The sequence below is a fragment of the Hyperolius riggenbachi genome, chromosome 11, assembly GCF_040937935.1.
Source record: "Hyperolius riggenbachi isolate aHypRig1 chromosome 11, aHypRig1.pri, whole genome shotgun sequence".
Lineage (NCBI taxonomy): Eukaryota > Metazoa > Chordata > Amphibia > Anura > Hyperoliidae > Hyperolius > Hyperolius riggenbachi.
The window spans coordinates 18,068,167-18,092,187 of NC_090656.1; the positions used below are offsets into that span (position 1 = coordinate 18,068,167).

The window sequence follows — 24,021 nt, forward strand, 5'->3', positions numbered from 1 at the left end:
TAATGTGCTATTGCAGCACTTTCTACTATCACCATCTCTGTAATAAATTTTCTCTCTCTCCTGTCGGATTTGTCGCCTTGCCAACTCTTCAGTGTTGTTGATCTGTTGTGCACGCCCCCTCTATGCACACTCCCGTGTGTGTTATTTAGATTAGGCAGCCTCTCTGCTCTCTTCAGTGAGTAGAGCGCTTTACAAGCTGGATAAATCGTCCTCTGTTAGGCTGTGAAAGGAGCTGGGCTGTCACATGCTGAGGAATTACAGACAGAGCTGTCTGCAGGAAGAAACAATCAGCCTGTCACTGTTCAGTGGATGAGAGCTGCAGGGGGTAAACACACAAATGATCTCATGAGATTCAAAAGGAAGGGTGTATACAGCCTGCTTGTGTATGGATGTATTTTCTATGTGTGGACATACTGTACATCAACCTACTTCCGGTTTTGGTGGCCATTTTTGTTTGTTTATAAACAAACTTTTTAAAACTGTTTTTGACTACTTTTAATGCGGCGAGGAGCGGCGAAATTGTGACAGAGGGGAATAGGAGATGTCCCCTAACGCACTGGTATGTTTACTTTTGTGAGATTTTTAACAATACAGATTCTCTTTAAGTTTGTCAATCAATTTTTCTTATGACCTGTCATAATATCCTAAGGACGAACAGATCCGTCTTGCCCTCAAAAATTTACCCTTGGGGATCCCCCTCTTTATGCAGCTGGCATGGAAATCTGTCTATTCTGAGGAGATGATTCCACTCTGCTGGTTTAGTGAACAACTTTGTCACAAGATGCCCACCTTCTTTAAAGGGGAACTGAAGTAAGAGGTATACGGAGGCTGCCATATTTAATTCCTTTTAATCAATACCAGTTGCCTGGCAGCCCTGCTGGTCTATTTCTCTGCAGTAGTATCTGAATAACACCAGAAACAAGCATGCAGCTAAGCTTATTAGATCTGACTTTAAAGTCTGAAACACCTGATCTGCTCCATGCTTGTTCAGGGGCTATGGCTAATAGTAGTAGAGGCACAGGATCAGCAGGGCTGCCAGGCAACTGGTATTGCTTAAAAGGAAATAAACATGGCAGCCTCCATATACCTCTCACTTCAGTTCCCCTTTAACAATAGACACATCCAGATCATTCACAACATCATTGGAACACTCAGCAGTGAACTTAATTGTCGAATGAGAAGCATTGGCTGCGCATACCATAGAATTAAACCTCTCGCGTGAACCACGCCACAGAATTAAAGTGTCATCGACAGAACAATAGTATGCGAGAATATCTCGAGTGTACTCATCGTTGTCCAAAAATAGCTGCTTTTCAAGATGAGCCTGAGGAAGCGGAGTTGGAGTCAGATGACGTGTGTGTGTGTTTATTTTATGTTGACTTTTAATTCTTAGTTCAGGTTTGCTTTTAAGGGCCCTTTTCCATAAACTGTGATCTGATTTGAAAATCTGATACCATTTTGCGGATCGCAACAGCACCGCGATTTACATGTAATTTGCAGTGCTCTTTTTCCACTAATGCAATTCATTTTTTTCCCTTCGTGCGGAACTCGATAGATTGCTATCAGATCGCGGCAAAATCAAGGTAGTGGAAATGGTGCTAATGGCAGTCTTCACTGAACTGGAAACCGGATGCTGACAATAACACAACTTTCTCTTGGAGTTTGTAATCTGTTATGCGTTTTGGAAATCACTGAGATGATATAAATACCGGCCTCTCTTCTCTCCCTCCAGCCACGGCCTCCGGCATTACTTCAGCTGCAGGGGTATCGCGATTGCGGTAGAGTACTTCTGGAGGAACGGGCACCGCAAGATTACAGTCTTTGTTCCACAATGGAGGACGAAGAGAGATCCCAAAACAACAGGTACCATCATTTATTATCGTGAGCAAAGAGGGCCAATCAGACGCTAATAATTTTGCATGCAAATTTAATGCAAATGATATGCAGCTTGAAACTTGCAAATGCACTTCATCTGATTTTGATTGGCCCAGTTCCAGGCTGCATGCAGCTTGCATTAAATTTGCCTGCAAGCCAGAATTATTGGCACCTTAATTGAGCAATTTGTACATGTATAAAAGCAAATTAAAGTCACCCAAAACTGAGACAATCATTGAATCACAAACAGTATCATCTCAACATTGCAACCTGAACACGTTAATCAGATATTGGGTAATAAAGATAGTATGATTCTATATTTGAATAAAAGTGTGCACAATTAAAGGACAACTGTAGTGAGAAGTACATGGAGGCTGCCATATTAATTTCCTGTTAAACAATACCAGTTGCCTAGCAACCCTGTTGGTCTGCTTGGGTGCAGTAGTGCCTGGATCACACCAGAAACAAGCATGCAGCTAATCTCGTCAGAAACCCCTGATCTGGTGTATGCTTGTTCAGAGGCTATGGCTAAAAGTATCAGAGGCAGAGGATCAACAGGCTAGCCAGGCAACTGGTATTGTTTAAAAGAAAATACATATGGCAGCTTATTATTACAGTTGTCCTGTAAGAATAATAAACTTAGAAATGATTGCAAAAAACACTCAATGGATTTGAACAGTAAACCCCAATAGACAAAGAAGCGCCTCATATGAGCGCAATTAATACTGCATACATTTGCACATAACTCTCAACTGTAAATAAAGTGCCTGTGCAGCGAATCAGTAATATTATTGAAAGTGCATATCAAAGAATGTGTATTGCATAGATTTACAGTAGTTAGGAACTAAAAGAAAAATGCTTGTGCAAAACGTTTTCTCACCGGCAGGCCGAGGGACCCAAAGTGCTTACGTATTCATGCAGGGAGGAGGGGGAGGTTACCAGTCGCCAGACCCCAATGCCTTCAGTGATTGGTAAGCCCCTCCTCTTCTCTGCACGAACACGTAAGTACTTTGCGTCCCTTTGCCGGTAATATTGCAGTTACCCAATGTCTGATTATCGTGTTCAGGTTGCATTGTGCAGTTTATGCTATTGGTGATTAAAGGGGAACTTCAGCCTAAACAAACCTACTGTTATTAAGTTACATTAGTTATGTTAATTAGAATAGATAGGTAATATAATTTTTTACCCACCCTGTTTTAAAAGAACAGGCAAATGTTTGTGATTCATGGGGGCAGCCATCTTTGTCATGGGGGACAGCCATCTTTTTGGTTGAAAGGAGGTGACAAGGAGCAGGAGACACAGTTCCAACAGTCCTGTGTCCTGAATACCCCTCCCAGCTGCACACGCTAGGCTTCAAATGTCAAATTCAAAATGTAAAAAAAAAAAAATTTGCACCAAAACAGCAGAAGGAGATCAACAACATCAGAAATCCCATCATGCTTTGCACAGCATCAGGGGAAAAAAGCCCGGGCAGTTTTCTTCTGTGCAGCTAAAAATGAGGCTTGTATAAGAGAAACAAAGTTCTGATGCTGTGAAACTGTTAAAGAAACACCAAGCCTTTTCAGTGCTGCTGAGTCGATTTACTCCGGAGGTTCACTTTAAGTTGTTGTCTCAAACCCTTGTCACTCATTTTGGGTGACCATGGTTTTTATTTTTGTACGTATTGCTCAATAAAGACTTCCGATTTATGGCATTACCTTGTAGTCTGGAACAGCTATGGGTTTAATACTGCGCAAACGCGATCGCCCCCTATCATGTACTCGCTTATGCGCAGTACGGAGCCGCCTGTCTTTGGGAGGACTCTGCTCCCGAAGACTTTCAAAGTCCCCAGCGGCGGGGGATTTGAGCGAAGGAGCTGCCGCTGCAACGAGGGGACGAAGAGAGGAAAGGGAAGGCTCATAAGGGCCCAGAGCCTTCCCTCTCCTTAGGTAAGTATCCTGGGTTTTTTTTTTGTTTTTTTTTAAAGCGAACCCGGGGGGACGGCATGGGAAGCCTCTATAGGATGCCATTTTTTAGGCAAGTACTTTTTGTACCTGAGGTTCGCCTCGGGTATACTGTAAAGCTAATGGAAGTCTTTTAAAGCAAACCCGAGGCGGGGTTCTGAGAATAAAATCCCCATACAGAGGCTGGGTCTGCCTATAGAGCCCAGTCTCTGTTGCTATATAGATCGACCCTAAGCCCCCCTTGCGCTCTGTAATCCCCCATAAAACACAGCCGCGCTGCTGACACGCAGCTTGTCAGAGCGCGCTGTGTTTACCTCTCCTCTGTCAGTCTCGCTGCTCCCCGCCTCCTGCATCGCTCCGGTCCCCGCCCACGTCCCTTCCCTCGCCGCTGATTGGCTGGGCTCTATAGGCAGACCCAGCCTCTGTATGGGGATTTTATTCTCAGAACCCCGCCTCGGGTTCGCTTTAAAAGACTTCCATTAGCTTTACAGTATACCCGAGGCGAACCTCAGGTACAAAAAGTACTTGCCTAAAAAATGGCATCCTATAGAGGCTTCCCATGCCGTCCCCCCATTGCCGAGGGTGGACCCCCCTTTCACCTCAGGTTCTCTTGGCTTCAAATAGAGGAAAAAAGAAAAAAGGTTTCTCCGGGCACCAATTGCAGAAAAGGGTCACCTTTAATAATGCTCCCGACATCATCTAACAATCATGCACAAAATCTAGCCTTACAGTGGTTTCACGGGATAACCCGCTTCTTCAGAGGCAGCAGATAGCACCCCCTTTTCACCTCAGGTTCTCTTGGCTGACCTATGATGATAAAAACACAGTTCAGGGACTTCAAAAAGGTTAGAAGTATATGCAATTATTTTTTGCAAAAATTAAGAAAGGAAATACCTACTGCATTAATTTATAGATCTTTGGCAACTTCCACTGCCTGCTCACTCCCCAACGTGTCAGGAGTTTAAAGAGAATCTGTATTGTTAAAATCGCTCAAAAGTAAACATACCAGTGCGTTAGGGGACATCTCCTATTACCCTCTGTCACAATTTCGCCGCTCCTCGCCGCATTAAAAGTGGTTAAAAACAATTTTAAAAAGTTTGTTTGTAAACAAACAAAATGGCCACCAAAACAGGAAGTAGGTTGATGTACAGTATGTCCACACATAGAAAATACATCCATACACAAGCAGGCTGTATACAGCATTCCTTTTGAATCTCAAGAGATCCATGGAAGGGAACAAAAAACAACAGATATTTCAGTGGGATAGAAAGGACTGGCCCACGATTCGAGAAGTCATGCACTCTAACCCCAATATAGTCTCCTTTGATAATCAGAACTGGCTATTATACAGACAGCTAAAGGGATTCATACAGACCTGTAAGGCTCTTGGATACTCAGATAGAGCCCTCACGAAATTTGAACAATTATACTCAGCTCATACTAAACCAGAGCATTTGCTATCTCTTTCTTATGATTTATTAAGGACAACTGTCCACAAAGGTCTTCCACAATTTTCATCTTACTGGGAAACTGCCATTGGCAAACAATTCTCCCCGGAGGATTGGCAAAAAATCTTCTCTCTCACACATTCCCTCTCAGTATGCAATACGATACAAGAACGGAACTATAAAATCATAGCTCTATGGTATAGATGTCCCACAAGATTGAAACAAATGTTCCCCGACACTTCTGACCTTTGTTGGAGATGCAATAAAGAAACTGGCTCTCCCTTTCATATCTGGTGGGAATGCCCCCTAATCCGTCCCTTCTGGGAAAAGGTATTTGAGATATATAAAACAATGACACTAACTGAGTTAGAGTGCACTCCTGAAATAGCCATCCTCTCTCTTATCCCAGGCTCAGTCACTAAAATTAAGAAAGGTATTCTTAAACACTGCCTGACAGCTGCAAGAACAGCTATTGCCAGAACCTGGAAAACTTCTACTCCACCCTCTACACAAAATTGGCATGAAGCCATGAACGAGCTAATGAGAATGGATGAACTAGCTGAAATAAACCCGGCAAAACCAAACTCCTTCATCTCAGTATGGTCTGTTTGGGTAGATTACAGAGAGTCTCAATCATATTTAAATACACTATAAATATAAAGGTAAATCCCCCCAATATGCACATGTCCACTGACAATTGGATATGCCAGTAGCTTATAAACGCCCATAAGGCCTTTCAAATCCCAGGTTATGGTATCTATACAGAAATAATTTAAAGTAAGAAATATATACTTCTCTTTTACTTCATCATCAAAGTGGTAAAAAACCTCTACCTCCCCCTTTTCTTCCCTCCCCTCTGATCATGACCCTTTACCTTCCCCATCATACCTTCCCACCCTTACTTTCCTATCCCTTATATCCTATTCCCCCTCCCCTCTTACCCTCTATCTCCAATCCCCTCCCCCCGATAGCAGTATATAGATCCCCCTCTTCACCTACAAGTAGAAAGAATAAATATACACCATCCTTAAGGAAGACTATGTCATGACTATATTTATATAGTGTCTGGCTATCACAATATCAATTTATAACAACACTCCCATAGGAAGATTCAAAGTTACTTACATGTTTTGTTATTCTGTTCATTACTCTGTTCATTACATACAAACCTGTTATACATTATACTCTGTTATATCTGTACAAACGAGATGAACATGTATAATATCTGCTTGATGAAAACTTCAATAAAAAAAGATTTAACAAGAATCTCAAGAGATCATTTGTGTGTTTCTTTCCCCCTGCATCTCTCATGCACTGAAGTTTCAGGCTGCTCTTTTCTTCCTGCAAACAGCTTTGCCCTTGTCTGTAATTCCTCAGTATGTGAAAGCCCAGCCAGCTCAGAGGACGATTTATCCAGCTTGTAAAAGATAAGAGAGAAGAGAGAAGCTGCTCTAATCTAAATAGCACACAGGCAGTGTGCATAGAGGGGCCTGGAAGAGTGAGTTCATAGCAGAACCACAACACTGAAGAACTTGGCAGCCTTCCAGACACAGGCCGACAAGTCTGACAGGGGAAAGATACATTGATTTATTACAGAGACAATGATAGTATAAAGTGCTGCAGTAAGCCAGAACACATTAGAATAGCTTTTGGAACTTGTAGGATGATAAAAAACAGGATGCAATTTTTGTTACGGAGTCTCTTTAATGTGTCTAGCTTAAGATCTGCAGATTCCGGGGCTGTAAGAGCAGAACATGTTCTAGTTGAATCACAAAGGGAATTTTAACAGTCAGAAAACTAAACTACACAAAACGTACTGAATGTGGGGGGTTATAGCCATTTCTGATCATTTGTTATGTCTTCTTCATTACAGAGCAGCATTTTTTACAGCAGCTGGAGGAGCTGGGCCTTCTCTCCTTCACCCCCGCCAGGACCGTGCTGGGCTCGCACATTGCATCGCACGATGACAGGTCTGCTTCTTTATAAACCTTACTCTATATATAGGAAGAGCAACTACAGAAAAGAAAGCCAATGACCTGCACCAGACAGTAACAATTGACCAAAAATCAATTTTATTGAATCATGCTGAACTGCTGTTGAGGGGTGTAAACCATCCCTTGGTGAACACCAGGGCTGTGGAGTTGAGTCGAGGAGTCGGAGTAGTTTCGGGTACCTGGAGTCGGTGGCTTCATAAAATTCGGAATCAGGATTTTTGTACAAAATCCACAGCCCTGGTAAGCAGCGATGGGCTCACAAGTCCGTAAGGCCTCGAATACGTGATTAAAATGAGGCTTAATTGCCTCAGCTGTGCAGCTGGGAGAGAGGGGGTTACTTACCCATAAGTCCTGTCTTATATGCGTTCCAAACGTCTTGCACGCTTCCTTCCGGCTTGAAGGAAGAAGTGCGCGGTAGTGAGTCTTGCACCGTGTCCAATAGGACACGTGCAAGGCGTTTGGAACGCATGGAAGACAGGACTTATGGGTAAGTAACACTCTCCTCCCAGCCGTACAGCTGAGGCAGTTAAGGCTCATTTTAATCACGAATTCGAGCCCTTACAGACTCGTGATCACTCGTAATCACGAATTCGTGAGCACAATCCTACTGGTAAGTATTAGACCAAGGAGTCAATTTTGGGTACCTGGAGTCGGTGGTTTCATAAACTGAGGAGTTGGAGTCTGGTGATTTTTGTATAGCTTCCACAGCCCTGGTGAACACAATGATAGCAGTAGTGTTAAACACAATGGGCTCGATTCACAAAGCGGTGCTAACCCAGTTAGAGACTTTAGGCGTGATAACCATTGCACCACGCTGGTGAAAAGCCAGTTTAGGCGTGATAAGTTTAGGTGTGATAAGTTTAGATAAGTGTAGATAGCGTGCAAAGTCCCGCACGCAAAGCAGCGCCATTAAACTCAATGCGAAGTGCACCAGACTTTGCTAGCGCAAAACTTTTGATCAGCTGTGCACTGCGGTGCTAACCCAGTTGGTGCTTAAACTTATCATGCCTAAACTTATCACACCTAAACTTATCATGCCTAAACTTATCACACCTAAACTTATCATGCCTAAACTGAGTTTAGGCGTGATAAAGGGCTTTTCACCAGCGTGCTAACTGTTAGCACCGCTTTGTGAATCAGGCCCAATGATAGCAGTAGTGTTAAACACAATGATAGCAGTAGCGTTAAACGCAATGATAGCAGTAGCGTTCAACACAATGATAGCAGTAGCGTTCAACACAATGATAGCAGTAGCGTTAAACGCAATGATAGCAGTAGCGTTAAACGCAATGATAGCAGTAGCGTTCAACACAATGATAGCAGTAGCGTTCAACACAATGATAGCAGTAGCGTTCAACACAATGATAGCAGTAGCGTTCAACACAATGATAGCAGTAGCGTTCAACACAATGATAGCAGTAGCGTTCAACACAATGATAGCAGTAGCGTTCAACACAATGATAGCAGTAGCGTTCAACACAATGATAGCAGTAGCGTTCAACACAATGATAGCAGTAGCGTTCAACACAATGATAGCAGTAGCGTTCAACACAATGATAGCAGTAGCGTTCAACACAATGATAGCAGTAGCGTTCAACACAATGATAGCAGTAGCGTTAAACACAATGATAGCAGTAGCGTTCAACACAATGATAGCAGTAGCGTTAAACACAATGATAGCAGTAGCGTTAAACACAATGATAGCAGTAGCGTTGACATAAGCAGGTAGGAGTAAAGTGCCAGTGCATCAGGTATCCATGTGCATTTAGTGCAGACCAGTGCAATAGAACAGGATAGTGATATGCATGAAAGAAACACCATGTAGCCAGACACCAAGACACAAGCATTAAAAAGTAGTACCCAATCAGTGCCAGACAGCGCTGAGGGGTGGATCGGGACTCCCTTTGACGTCACGACGTCTGTGAAGTCATCCCGCCCCATCACCATGGCGACGGGGGAAGCCCTAACGGAAATCCCATTTAGACCGGGATTTCCTGACGGGCCTGATTGCCGGAGGCGATCGGAGGGGGAAGGGGTATGCCGCTGCGCTGCCCCCTGGTGGTTTTAATTGACCGCCAGGAGGTTTAATAGCCGCAATTTAGCGTGAATTTCTAGAACTGTACTACAGTTAAGAAAAGTGCAAATACATCCCTGAATTGCCACAGATTAAGAAGTGCTTAATAGCACTTCTACAGTGTACTGCAGGCTAGACATGATTTATGAAGAGCTCCTTCCCCCTGCTTAGTCCTGTGAAGCTGTTCTGTGCTTAAAGTGAACCAGAGACGAAGCACCCTCATATATTTTACTATATATATCAGTGGGAACATTAGAGAAAACACCTACCCTGCTCTTTCTTTCTTCACTACTCAGCCTTCTTATCAGCCCTGATAAAATACCCGACTGAGCATTGTCTGGCTTTGCTCAGGAATCATTATAGCTGAGTCTGTCTTCTCTGATGTCTTAGGTGAAATTTCATAGGCTAAGCTCTTTTAGTACACACAGGGTGCATTTCTCTGGTTTCCTTCTCTCCTGTGCAAGAGTTCAGGTCCGCTTTAAAAACCGTGAAGTCCTAGAGCATCAGGCTTCAAATGTGTGTAGTGCAGACCAGTGCAAGAGAACAGGGAAGTGACGTGTGCATCAAAGAAACATCGTACAGCCAGACATAAAGACACAAGAAATAAAAAGTGAGGAACATATGCAAACCCAACAGTGGGGGACATTTATCAAGAGCCTCAGACAAAATATTGGTAGGTTTTTTAGAAATCTCTGCAGAACTGTCTCAGACATCCGTAGAAATCGCTGAATAGTGCAGATTCCTTCCTAAGCCGGTCTAAAATAGGAGGAGTAAGGAAGGTCTCTAAGTGGGGGGGGGGGGGGGGGGGGAATTGCTGTTGCTAAGGTAACCAATACATCTGCTGTATTGATACTGAAAAGATCATTTATAATAGCATAAATATATAATTTATGGTAGATTATTTTAGTTTAACAGATATAATGTACGGTTAATAAATATATAAATGTATTAGGACTGAAACTCTGGATCAATGCCCAGTACTGGAAGGGTTAAAGGGAACCAGAGACGAAGCACCCTCATGTATTTTACCATATATATCAGTGGGGACATTAGAGAAAACATCTACCCTGCTCTCTGTTTCATTCTTCACTGCTCAGCCTGCTTGTTCTCAGCCCTGATAAAATCCCCGACTGAGCATTCAGTCTGGCTTTGCTCAGGAATCATTATAGCTGAGTCATTATAGCAGAGCCAGTAGGGGGCAGGCTTGGGCTTGAAAAGACATCGGAGAAGACAGACTCAGTTGTAAGGATTCCTGAGCAAAGCCAGACAAAGCTCAGTCAGGGATTTTATCAGGGATGATAACAAGTAGGCTGAGCAGTGAAGAATGAAACAGAGAGCAGGGTAGGTGTTTTCTCTAATGTTCCCACTGATATATATATGGTAAAATACATGAGCGTGCTTCGTCTCTGGTTCACTTTAAAAAATCCTGATCTCTCCGAATTTTCCTGGTACAATAATTGTGATTTGTCTTCGTCTGGCACAGGTTCCTCCTGCATCTTGCAGAGAAGACCGGAGGAATAATCGTCACCAACGACAATTTGCGAGAATTTGTTCTGGAGTCCCCAGCCTGGAAGGGAATCATAAAAGAGAGGTCAGTGTGGCGACTCATCTTGCGCCGATAGTCACGGCTGTGGTTTTTAGCATGCGTTAGGTGATCCGCCTGGCAGGATTGCTACAGAAGGGCTGGTAACTGCAAGGGACACACATACTCACTACAGATTTTTACAGTTGAAGATCTGAGGAGTGTTCACAGCTTCAGTGTTGGTAGGGAAGGAGGGGTATACAGTGTGGCGATCAGAATTGTTTGTATTTTGTTTGCAGGTTGTTGCCGTACACCTTTGTTGGAGATCTCTTCATGCCACTGACGACCCATTGGGCAGATACGGTCCGAAGCTGGAGGAATTCTCTCAGCACACGGTATGAGCTCAATTAACGCTTCTGTAGTGGACCTGGTTCTGGGTATAGTTCCAGCTCGCTGGCACCCCTGTGATGATTGGAGGCTAAAGAGAAACCGTAACCAAGATTAAACTCCACCCCAATCAGTAGCTGATGCCCCCTTTTACATGAGAAATCTTTTCTTTTCACAAACGGATCATCAGGGGGCTCTGTATGGCTGCTATTGTGGTGAAACCCCTCCCACAGTGTGATGTCAGCGCCTCACAGTACTGTGGGAGCCTTGTTGCATTGTGGGCAATAGCTGTTTCCAGCTGCCAAGAATAAAGCAAGCTGCATCTCCTTCCAGTGACTCATCACCGCCAGCATGTCACCATGGCCCATATGCAATTTAAGTTTTCTCCTAGGTGATATTCTTCCCGAACTTGTCATAAAATGCTTTTTAAGCCACCAGGTAGGCAAGAAAATACTAAGTAATAATTTTGATAGCACTTTTTTTTTACCAAGTTTTGGGTACTGTTTCAATTGTAAAATGCATGAAAAGTTAGTTTAAAGAGAACATAAAAATATCACCTAGGAGATAACTCAGGTGAAAAAGCTTAATTGGGCCATCGTGTGATAAATGTCAGAATGTAAATCGGGAGAGGAAAGATCTTACAATGAGCAAACACTGACTAAATCATTTATACATATGATGATTGGAGGCTATTTTCAATGGAGTTCCTCTTTAAAGGGACTCCGAGCTCTGAATAAAAACGATATTGGTACTCACCTGGGGCTTTCTGCAGCCCACCGTAGGTCGGGAGGTCCCACGGTGTCCCATCCGGCTCTTCTCCCTTGGCCTGTCCAGAAATGACTGTCCGGCGGCTCCCGGCGACACTGGGCCCGAGTGTAGGGCTCCTCTTCCTGTCGTCACCACGCCGGCCGGCGTGACAGTACTGCGCATGTGCGGTTTAATCGCGCATGCGCAGTACTGTCACGCCGGCCGCCGTGATGATGTGAGGCGGCCGGCGTGGTGACAGATGTTACGTTTAAGGAAGAGGGAGCCCGACACTCTGGCTCAGTGTAGCTGGGAGCCGCCGGGCATCCATTTCTGGCCAGGCCCAGGGAGAAGAGCCGGATGGACGCCGTGGGACCTCCCGACCTACGGTGGGCTGCAGAAAGCCCCAGGTGAGTACCAATATCCTTTTTATTCAGAGCTTGGAGTCCCTTTAAGTTCAGTCCCAAAGTAAGAAACACTTCACTTTACAATTTGAGCCGCCTCCCCACACCTTCGTTATATAAGGCTTTTAGTTTATCAAGACCTTAATTTTTTTTATTTCACGTGAAATCAGTTATTGGCTTGCATATCATATATTTCTCTCTTTTTATCACCTTTTTTTTAGATATCAACCGGTCACCCCTCCAACAGACTGTGGAGTGGTATTTCCCAGCCAAAATGCCTTTGCCCCCCGGGTACCACTCATACCCGTCCTTCCCAGGTTCACCCTGCCCATCAAACCAACGATTATGAACACTGCCCGCCCCCAGGCTGATGCCCCACCCAAGAGGAGTTATTTTGAAACCATATCTTTGAGAGACTCTCTTATGCAAATATTTCCAGAAACTGCGCAGAGAGAGAAGATAAACCAGATCCTGAATGATCATCCCTACATGAGAGATCTCAACGCTCTGTCTGCCATGATCCTCGACTGATCACCTCCTCTGTTTGTCTCTGGTAAATAAATTTTATTAACCACTTCAGCCTACGGTGTTTCACCTTATGCATCTGAGAAACTTTCACCTCCCATTCATTCGCCAATAACTTTATCACTACTTATCCCACTGAAATGATTTATACCTTGTTTTTCCCGCTACCATTTAGGCTTTCTTTGGGTGGTACATTTTGCTAAGAATTATTTTATTCTAAATCCATTTTAACAGGAAGATTAAGAAAGAAATTGAAAAAAATTACTTCTCAGTTTTCGGCCATTATAATTTGAAATTAATACATGCTACCGTAATTAGAACCGATGTATTTTATTTGCCCATTTGTACCGGTTACTACACCGTTTAAATTATGCCCCTATCACAATTTATGGCGCCAATATTGTATTTGGAAATAAAGGTGCATTTTTTCAATTTGCGTCCACTATTTACAAGATTATAATTTAAAAAAATTATAGTAATATACTCTACTTGACGTGCATATTCAAAAAGTTCAGACCCTTAGATAACTTTTTGTTTTGTTTTGTTTTTTTATAAAATTCTTCAAATTTTTTTTTAAATAATTACAATTTGGGTAGTTTTTAGTGTGTGTGTGTGTGTGTGGGGGGGGGGGGGGGGGTAAACAGTTAATTTTAAATGTAGTATTGTGTTTATTTATTTGGTCACAGTCAAAAAGTTCTGGAAGCGAACACTCTTGCTTCCAGGAAGCATTAGGAGGACGGGAAACTTTTTTTCTGCAGAAAGACCACGGTCTCTGATAAGAGGCAGTCTTGTTTGTCTGCCGGGGGAACTATGTTCCCATTCATTGATCTCAGGGCTAACGGAGGGTGGCGGGAGCGCGTGGATATATCTGTCCAGATAGACTTTAGTGGTTAAACTTGAAGAAGAACTGCAGTGGCATGTAGTAGAATGTAGTAATTTTTTTAGGATGCCCACTTTTATGTAATCCTGGGTTCAGTATCAGAAACTCTTCCTGTATGTATATTTCTGGATAGTGTACTGGTTAAGGGCTCTGCCTCTGATACAGGAGACCAGAGTTCAAATCTCTGCTCTGCCTGTTCAGTAGAGAGCGTCCTAGTGGCTGCAGCTCTGACGCTTTGCGTCCGCCAGGAGAAAAGCGCGATATATAAATGTCCTAGCTCTGTGTCTGTGTGTTTATTTGGCATGTAGCCCCATCCTCCGTGATGTCACAGCCTAGGCTGTTTAGCTATGATGAATTCTTCCAGAGAACTCTGGTAGACTAGGTGTCCCCTTATTCAATTCACTTTTTCGCCTACGTTTTCACCTAGGTCATATGTTTCACACCTAATCAATAAAATACCTTTGAGGGTCCTTTTACACAAGTGCGCTGTGTTATAGGCGCAAATCGGGAAAATTGCACTGCGCAGCAGCAGAAAAGTTGCACTGGGCAGTATAGCTGCAGTGCGATCGAAGTAGATTAAAAAAAATGCACAGGACCGGTTCTATACTTTTGCTGCCTGATGCCAAGTTGAGGATGCGTCCTTTCTCTTTCCCCCCCCCCCCCCGATTTGGAATGATCGCACAGCACCTGACAATTTGCACCGCAAGTTATAGCTGAGCCCCCCCCCCTCCCCCAAAACACCCTCAGTATAGGTAGGTTAGCCAGGTACAGTTGCCCCCAGTATAGGTTAGCCAGGTACAGTTGCCCCCAGTATAGGTTAGCCAGGTGCAGTTGCCCCCAGTATAGGTTAGCCATTCACTCTCTTCACTTCCTTTTTCCTCCTGGTGCTGCCCCCAGACTTCTTCTGCCTGAGGAAGTCGCCTCACTTGGCATCATGGGCGGACCGGCCCAGAACACGCAACTTCCGGGAGTCGCAGGCAACGTAACAGCTTGTGCGGTGCTTCTGCAGCGCCTGGTGCACTTCCATCGCAAACAGTGTCGAGAGTGTAAAAGGGGACACCTGAAGTGAGAGGTATATGGAGGTTGCCATATTTATTTCCTCTTAAGCATTACCAGTTGCCCGGCAGCCCTGCAGACCCTCTGCCTCTAATACTTTTAGCCATAGACCATGAACAAGCATGCAGCAGATCAGGCGTTTCTCACATTATTGTCATATCTGACATGATTGGCTGCATGCTTGTTTCTGGTGGTTTTCAGACATTACAACAGCTAAATAGACCAGCAGGTTTGCCAGGCAACTAGTATTGTTTAAAAGGAAATAAATATGGCAGCCTCCATATTCTTCTCACTACAGTTGTCCTGTAAGCCACCAGCAAGCAAGAAAATACTCATAATGATTGTGATAGTACTTTTTCCACCTACTTTTGGGTACTTTCTCAATTGCAGAGTGCTGAAAAGTTATTTAAAACAGAAGATGAAAAATGAACACCTAGAAGAAAACGTAGGAAATAAAGTGAATTGAATGAGGGCAACAAGTGTTATTTCTGCTAGTTTCAGAACATGCAACAAACCAAACATTCCGCAGAGCTGCACATGCCAGCAGTAAAGATATTGCCTCCTGTGATTAATTTTAGAATGTAAGTCTGAAATTTATCACTGCCTACATTTATAAAGGATTATTGTAAAAAAGAAAATCATTTTTATACATAGATGACCACTTTCGCGAAAATCTAAAAAAAATGTAAAATCTATATAAAGACATACAAAGTACATTCTCCCAGAGTAAAATGAGCCATAAATTACTTTTCTCCTATGTTGCTGTCACTTACAGTAAGTAGTAGAATTCAGACTTCAGACATTACTGACAGGTTTTGGGCTAGTCCATCTCTCCATAGGGAATTCTCAGCATGGCATTTATTCTTTATAAAGACACTCCTTAACCACTTCAGCACCACAGGGTATTTTGCTTCAAAACCAGAGCAATTTTCACATTTCAGCGTTCCTCCCATTCATTCACCAATAACTTTATTGCTACTCATCAGATGTAAATGATCTAGATCTTGTTTTTTTTTGCCACAAATTATGCTTTGTGGGGGTGATATTTGCTTTTAGTAATTGTTGTTATCTGTGCATTTTAAAGGGAAAAATGAGAAGAAAAAAAAGAAAAAATACACTATTTCTCCATTTCCATCCGCTATAGTTTTCAAATAAACAATGTGCCATAGGTAAAACCCACACATTGTATTTGCTAATTTGCCCTGGTTATCTCAACATTTAAATAATGTTCCTAGTACAATGTATGGCGATAATATATTAGTTTCTGGTTTGTGTTTTTTGTTTTCTCATTGTACTCTATCAGTAATTAAAAGCACTTATCTTCATGATTAACAGTAATACACTCTCATGGCATACATATTTTAAAAGCTAAGTCCCTAGGGTAACTATGTATTCTCTTTTCAATGCTGTCACTTTTGTTGTTTTTTACAAGTATTTATTTAGGGGTATAGAGTACATGAAAATAACAGTTTTATTGCTTTTCATTCAGTTTTCCGGTAAAAAAAAATCACATGACTTCGCCCTCAGTTGTCAAACAACACAATCTATTCTCTTACTTGTCACGGTTAAAATGATACCCTATATACATAACCAGATAGCTTATTGGGCATACAGCACACTGTTTACCACAAGTACGCCTATCTACTCCCCTGAGCTTCAGATGAAGTTTTGTGGGGAGTAGATAAGCGTAGCAAGGGATTCGAAAGTGGTTAAAAAAAAAAAAAGTGCTGGACAACCCTCCTGCTCACTGCACAGGGTCTTGGCTGTTGAATGGAGCAACTGCCATTTACTAAATGCTTTTGAAAATTAAGTTTCCCCCATGAGGAGATGGGCTAGTCCAAAAGCCTGTCAGATGTCTACTACTTACTGTAAGTGACAGCAACCTAGGAGAAAAGTAATTTATGGCTCATTTTACTCTAGAAGAAACTTACTTATTATCAGTATAAGTTTACATATATTTTAAATTTTAAGATGTTTGCGACAGAGGTCCTTTAAAGCAGGGCTTTTCAACCTTTTCACTAATTTTACCACTTTTATTGCCTGAAAATGTTCAAGTACCACCAGTGTGCCTGCGCAGTACATCGGACGCAATCATTCTTGGCTGTTTCCGCCGGAGCTCGAGCGGCGAGCAGCTACTGCGCATGCGCTCATGCTGACAAGGAGATCTTCGAGGGATCCCTGCACTGGATCCCCTCTACTAAAGAGGAAGGAGGAAACCCCCTCCTGAGGCAAGTTACCCCCCAGGGGCACTTTTTTCTTACAGGAACACTTTAAAAAAAGGGGGGCATGTGGAAGGGAAAAAATAGGAGTCATGGGGGGGGGGGGGGAAGATTACATTTAGATTGCTAGCCTACAGATTGCCATTATTAGCAATCTGTAGGTAGATTGCCAATATAAGTAGTCTTTCCAGTTGCTCCTTCTCTTCCCTACTGCCATATAAGTAGCCTTCCCCCACTACCAGAGAGCTGGGCAGTGACCCACCACAAAGTTCAGCTACCCCTCGATCGCTCCTTACTGTGCTGCCCTGCAGTATAGTTCAGACCTCAAATCAGTGGCAACCCAGCCACAGTGAAGAAGACAGCCAGGTGAACGGCGCACAGTGGCGGCACATAAACTTAAAATACAGCACGTGAGCAGTGATGTCACTTCCTGTATTTGAAGTATACCTGTGACAAAGACTGCACTGTTCACCTGGCTGTCTCTTTACTGCTGATCTAAGGTCTGTAGTGTGCCACGGGGCAGCACAGCGAGGAGCAAGTGAGGGGAAGCTAAACTTTGTGGAGATAGAATGGGACCAGGACAAGCAGCAGGTAGGCAATTAAGTAGCAAACTTGGAGTGTACCACCTGGCCAACAGCAAAGTACCACTGGTTGAAAAGCCCTGCTTTAAAGGACATATGAAGCGAAGAAATGTATCTTTACTTGCCTAGGGCTTCTTCCAGCCCCTTGAAGTCAGGTGTGCCCCTCCCCGCAGCCTTGGTCTATCGGGGTCCCACTGGCAGCCTCTGTAGTATCGCTGACCCCTGATGGGTTGGTGTCCTATGCACGGGCGTGTGGCCACGTTACCTGAAGCGTACTGCGCCGGCGGCACCTGTACACACTTAGGCGAGTCTAGTAATATCGTATGTTCCTAAATTTATTATTTATTATTTATTGAATTTATAAAGCGCCAACATATTACGCAGCGCTGGGCAATAAATATACACAATGATACAAGGATGACATACATAGGGTTATACACATAGAACAAAGTTATACATACAAATTGTACAAAATACATGACCATACAATATGGGCTGGTTAGGTAGGCCCAGTAATACAAGTACAGGCTGTCATAGGACAGGAGCACATGATCCTGTAGATTACACTAGGGAGTGGAGGACCCTGCCAGAGGCTTACAATCAAAAGAGAGGGGTGGAAACACTAGGGGGGGGGGCTGTTAAATATTCCTTAGAGAGTTACTGTGTGGTAGGAGGTGGGTAGGCCATCATAAAGAGGTGGGTTTTGAGGGCTTGCTTGAATGTGTTGAAAGAGGTAGCAAGTCTGATGGGTGGTGGGAGGGCATTCCAGAGGGTGGGGGCAGCTCTTGAGAAATCCTGCAGGCGGGCATGGGAGTGTGAAATGCGTGGGGTGGTGAGGCGAAGGTCGTTGGAGGAACGGAGGGGGGCGACCTGGTGTATACTTGTGAACAAGCTCCGAAATGTAGGTACCCTTTCATCTATATTCATAGAAAAACCCACAGAGGAGGCTGAGCAGTCTTCATCTACCTCCTCAGCAAAGTAAGCCTCTGGGAGATTTAGTAATAACAGTAAAGTGTTGTACCGTGTTAGCCATGAGTAAAAGCAAGAAGTTTTGAATCAGGATGATACCATTTATTGGCTAACTTAGAGATGGATAAACAGTGAGCTTTCGACTTATAAAAAGCCTTCGTCGGACTGGTTCCTAACAACATCCCTAGGACTCAGCTCCTGGAGTACAAGCAGAGCCAGGAAGAGAGCCGTGTCCCACTGGTAGTAACCTCCACCCCACGCTTGGAAATCTTAAGAAAGATTGCAAAAGAACTTCATCCTGTTCTACACAAGGATCAGAGACTGAAAAAGATATTCCCTGAACCTCCCCTCCTTGCGTTCCGACAGCCACCCAATCTTAAGCAGATGATAGTGAGGAGTGCCTTAAATAGGCAAGAACAGAATGGAACATTCCCCTGCCGAGGGAAAACATGTGGGACCTGTGAATACATCCATTCCACTGACAGGATACTAATACCGGGTACACAACAGGAATACAAAGTACAAGGCACCTTTTCCTGCGACTCATCTAATGTGGTATACCTGATCATGTGTGCAAAATGCCCCAAAGGAATTTAACAGCAGGAAAAAGGATATTACAAATTATACTGATCTCCCAATACCAACACACTTTTGTTTACCTGGACACAGTTTAAGCGATTTTCGCGTCACTGTATTAATGGTTGGCTTCAAATCGGGAAACATGAGACTAACACAAGAAAATAAGTTTATACATTGGTTCAAAACTGTACAAGATGGTTTAAACAAGGACTCCAACTTCTTGTGCTGGTACGATGGGTTTTAAATGCCACAGTTCTTTTAATTTAAAATTTTCTATCTTTTCATTCATTTTTGTGCCATATGCTGTGTAAGATGGAATTCACTGTCACTATTCATTTTATTTGCTTTCAGGTGCTGGCTTTAAATGCCACAATTCTCTTAAGCTTAGAATTAATGGTGCATGTAACCAGGCCAGTTACCATTTGAATTCGGAATTTACGATGTCTCTTCATCACCAGAGTCTGCTTTATGTCATGTTGAGGATTCTATTGATCTTATCAATTTAGATAGGTTGCCTGGGAAAGCCTCCTCAGTAATAGTTAAGGCATCTAATTACATTTATGTTTGCTAAAGAATGTTTCTCCTCTGTATGTCAGTGTATATAAGCTGTGTTTTTCAGTTCTGGTCAGGAACCAGTCCGACGAAGGCTTTTTATAAGTCGAAAGCTCACTGTTTATCCATCTCTAAGTTAGCCAATAAATGGTATCATCCTGATTCAAAACTTCTTAGTAATAACACAAAGCTCATCTTGCTGAATGAAGTGGGCGGAGCATAGACCTGCACCACTCTATCCTCTGCATGGCAGTCAATGGCTTAGTATTCCATGGACAGCTGAATGGCAAACTATAACAGGTCTCTCTGGGCTAAAGGAGGGCTTGAGTGGGGTTTTTATATGATTAAACCAGAGTTGATATACTCTGGTCACCTGACCTGGACACACTGCACGCGCATGCGCAGTATGTCCACTATGGCACTTGGTGACTGCGCACGCTGACTTCGTCTTCCCGTGGGAATGCGCCTGTGCCTACCTGGGCTTTATAACGGGGCTATTTACAGATGATCGTAAGGAGACACCAGGCTATGGGAGGTTGCTGTCATTGATCTCACCAAACAGCGCCACCTGCAGGATGGTGGTAGAATTGCAGTGCTGGTGCCCAGGTAGGTGAGTGAGAGCTGAGGCTGCTGCTGGCGTTCTGGCAGCATGATTGTTTCCTGATTTTAGGGTCTGAAATGTTCAGAAAAGACCCTAAAATCTGGAAATAATCATACCGCCAGGGGGGTTAAAATCAGGGCCGAGCCGTCTGAGCAATTTTAGGTACCCGGAGTCGGTGGTTTTAATAAACTGAGGAGTTGGAGTCGGATGATTTTTGAACCAAATCCATAGCCTTTGTAAAAATTAGACTAAGGAGTCAGAGCAGTTTTGGGTACCTGGAGTCGGAGGTTTCATAAACTGAGGAGTTGGAGTCATATGATTTTTGTACCAACTCCAAAGCCCTTTTTAATATTCCTAAGAAGAAAAACTTGTCACAGTGCCCATTGTGACCTCAGTAGACCTGCAGCTCACAGTCAGTTCTCATGTTTGCGCGCTGGTGCCAAAACTTACAGCTGCTTCTGGGGATGGATCTTTGCTTGAGCTAAACCAGAAGTACTCCAGGCGAGTTTATTAAAAAATAAAGTATCATAAACGTTTAACCTCTGGCCCCACTGCATTTTTTTTTCTTAATGTAAAACAGATCTGAAGTCAGCTTTTGGGCCAACTTTAAAGTAAACCAGAGTAAGCAATTGAAGAAATGAATTTGCCTCCTCCGGCCTCATAAGCACGTGTGACCCCCTCGCCGTCCTCCCGCGGCCTGCCGTTCAGCCGCGATCAGCCCCGGTAACTTGCTCAGTCCGCAGGAGGTCCACGCATGCGCAGAAGACTTAGACTGGACCTGACTGAGCCAGTTACCAGGGCTGATCACGGCTGAACGGCAGGGGGCAGCGAGGGACTCCATGGGCTTATGGGGCTGGAGGATACCCCGGGTAAGTTTCGATTCTTTCACTTGCTTAGTCTCTGGTACACTTTAAGCTCATTGGTTTTATTAAGGCACAAGTTTGTCAGCGAGGAATTATACTTTGAGAATTTAGCCTGAAGTGCTGCTGATTGAAAGCAATTCTGAGGTGAAAATAATCTTATAACTTAAAGGAGTGGTCCAAGCTAAGAGAAAAATCAAAATCCACTTACCACTTACCTTACCAGCCCCTGGCAGCCGTCCTGTGCCCTCGCCGCAGCTCTGCCGCTGTCCTCCGCTGAAGAGGACACCGGGTCGGCTTCTTGTGCACTCCACGGTGCAGACGTCATCCGGTATGTACTGCGCAGTACATACCTGATGATGTCGGCTAGGCCACGCGACCCGCACCGTGGAGTGCACAAGAAGTCAACCTGGTGTCCTCTTCAGCGGAGGACAGCGGCAGAGCTGCGGCGAGGGCACAGGACGGCTGCCAGGGGCTAGTAAGGTAAGTGGATTTTGATTTTTCTTTTAGCTTGGACCCACTCCTTTAAGTCATCAGGTTATTTTCACCTCAGAATTGCTTTAAATCAGCAGCACTTCAGGCTAAATTCTCAAAGTATAATTCCTCGCTGACATAAACTTGTGCCTGAAAAGGACTTCCGAGGCCAAATGACCAAAAAAAGTTAATTACCTGCATCATCTTTTAAGGCACGGAGGACGCCGTCCGTGCGGATCCACCGGGTCCCCCCCGCTCATTAGCCCCCTGGGCCGCCTCCCGACCCCACGGCCCGGGTCGGGCTCTCCTGCCTCTTCTAAAATGGCCGCTTAATCTGGACGTGGCTGCGCAGTCCGCATAGCCGCGAGTGCGGTTGCGCAGCTCTAGGGCCAACCCCCCCATCCAAGCTACGTAGCGTGGATCGGGGGGGTTGGCCCTAGAGCTGCGCAGGAAGTAAACTAATTGAATGGTGGAACTACCTGCATGAGTTTTAATTGTCATCTGTGTCCCCATTGGAAAGTTTCTCTAATTTGCTGTGCTATTATTAAAGAGTACCTAAATTATAAATTACAGTTGGCTTTGAACCTAATAAGTTGCCAAGAGATATAAAATCACACATGATAAATTGATTTTCTCACCCCCAGGGTCTGTATTCCACATATGAGCATGAAATCCCTACCCCCAGTGTGAAAATGGGCCCTGGCTTTGTTTTTCCTTTCCAAACCATACAAAGGATGCTGGGGAATTGATGTCATAACTCCACCCCTCATGCCCATGTGATCTAATCTAGGCAGACAGACATCTGAAATAAGAATTATAGCAGACAGACTGCAGCAGTTTTCCTGTCTCTTCTCTCTCCTAAGCTAAGTACACACGGACCAACCTGCAGCCTGATTATCATCTGACTTTAGACTGTTGTGTACGTGTGCAAACAACTCGGCGAGCAACTGATAACAGGTGGTTTGCGCGATTCAACTGCTGGATCTGTTGGTCTGATATCATGCAGTTGATACGTGTGTGCAAGTTGTTTGAAAGACTTGTACTTTTTTGAGTGTGTAGTCGTCATCCTCTTGCGTGCGCAGTATGTTAAGTGAGTCGATTGTTTAGCCGCCTAGGCATGTGGACATATAGGTTGTGTGGTTTGTTGTGTGCATGTTGGACGTGTGTATGAGCCTCTACACACTGTGAAAAGAGAAGTAATTTGATCCAGGCAGACAGAAGGGGAGGGAGGGGCAGGGGAGTTAACCAGGCTGAAGAGGAGGGCACAATGCTTTAGCAAGGCTTCAGCTTCAGGAGAAACAAGGAACTGCTACTAACATATATATGTGCGCCTGTCTGGTCACTAATGATGTACCAGATGTAAACTTTATATGTTCATCTAACTGTACACAGTGCATAGACTACATATACGTATTGCCATTCAGACTTTTTTTGGCTGGAGGTGGTCTTAAACAACAGGAAGCAAGAACAATCCCTCCCATGAGGGACACGGACAGCAAAGGTCTGATCCCTCACCAGTAGAGGTAATGACTTGCATGCAATTTCCATGCTTTGAATTGGGATAATCAAATGTATATCCTACCAGTTTGAATTAAAGAGACTATAAAGTCTAAAATAGACATGGTGTGCAATAGTGTTCTCCTAAAAGGGTATGACTTTGGCGGTGTTCTCATTGAAACTCCTACTCATTGATCCCCTGTGTGCCAATGGTTAGCCCCTCCCCTTTGCAGCCAAGTGCTCTGGCAATTTGTGGTACTCTATCTCCGATACATAGAGTACCATGGCACTGATTTGTGAGGAGGCGGGGCTAAGCTCTGGAAGTTGGTGCACAGGGGGTTATCGAGGATGAGTTAGACTGAAAACACAGCTGAAGTCGTCATAACTTTTTTAGAAGAACTCCATGCGTACCAGGTCTATTTTAGACTTTATAGTCTCTTCGTGTTTGCACACAAGAGCCCCCTCTAACTATCCCAGGAGAATATGTGCTGCAGGAGATTTCTGACAAAGGCATCTGATGAGGCGGACAAATCTTAAAGAACCACTGTTGTGAAAATCCTAAAATGTGAAATATATGTAAACATATAAATAAGAAGTATGTTTCTTCCTGAGTAAAATGATTCATAGATTATTTCTCTGCTATGTTGCTGTCACTTACAGTAGGTAGTAGAAATCTGACATAACCGACAGGATTTGGGCTAGTCCATCTCTCCATAGGGGATTCTCAGCATAGCCTTTATTCTTTATAAAGACACTCCCTGGAAAAGGTTTATACAAAGATGCTGGCCAGCCTTCCTGTTCACCATACACTTTATTGGCAGTTGGACAGAGCAACTG

The 24,021-nt window shown here is 43.8% G+C and overlaps 1 protein-coding gene across 1 annotated transcript in view; it reads left to right on the forward strand.

Moving 5' to 3' along the window:
- The window catches only part of N4BP1 (NEDD4 binding protein 1), an 85,648-nt gene that overhangs the window by 56,625 nt on the left and 5,002 nt on the right, over nucleotides 1–24,021 (forward strand). The window contains 7 exon segments of the mRNA XM_068261347.1: nucleotides 1,733–1,863; nucleotides 7,140–7,236; nucleotides 10,818–10,925; nucleotides 11,156–11,190; nucleotides 11,193–11,242; nucleotides 11,244–11,251; nucleotides 12,613–12,944. Of these exon segments, the coding sequence (XP_068117448.1) occupies nucleotides 1,733–1,863; nucleotides 7,140–7,236; nucleotides 10,818–10,925; nucleotides 11,156–11,190; nucleotides 11,193–11,242; nucleotides 11,244–11,251; nucleotides 12,613–12,922 (739 nt within the window). The 3' untranslated portion in view covers nucleotides 12,923–12,944.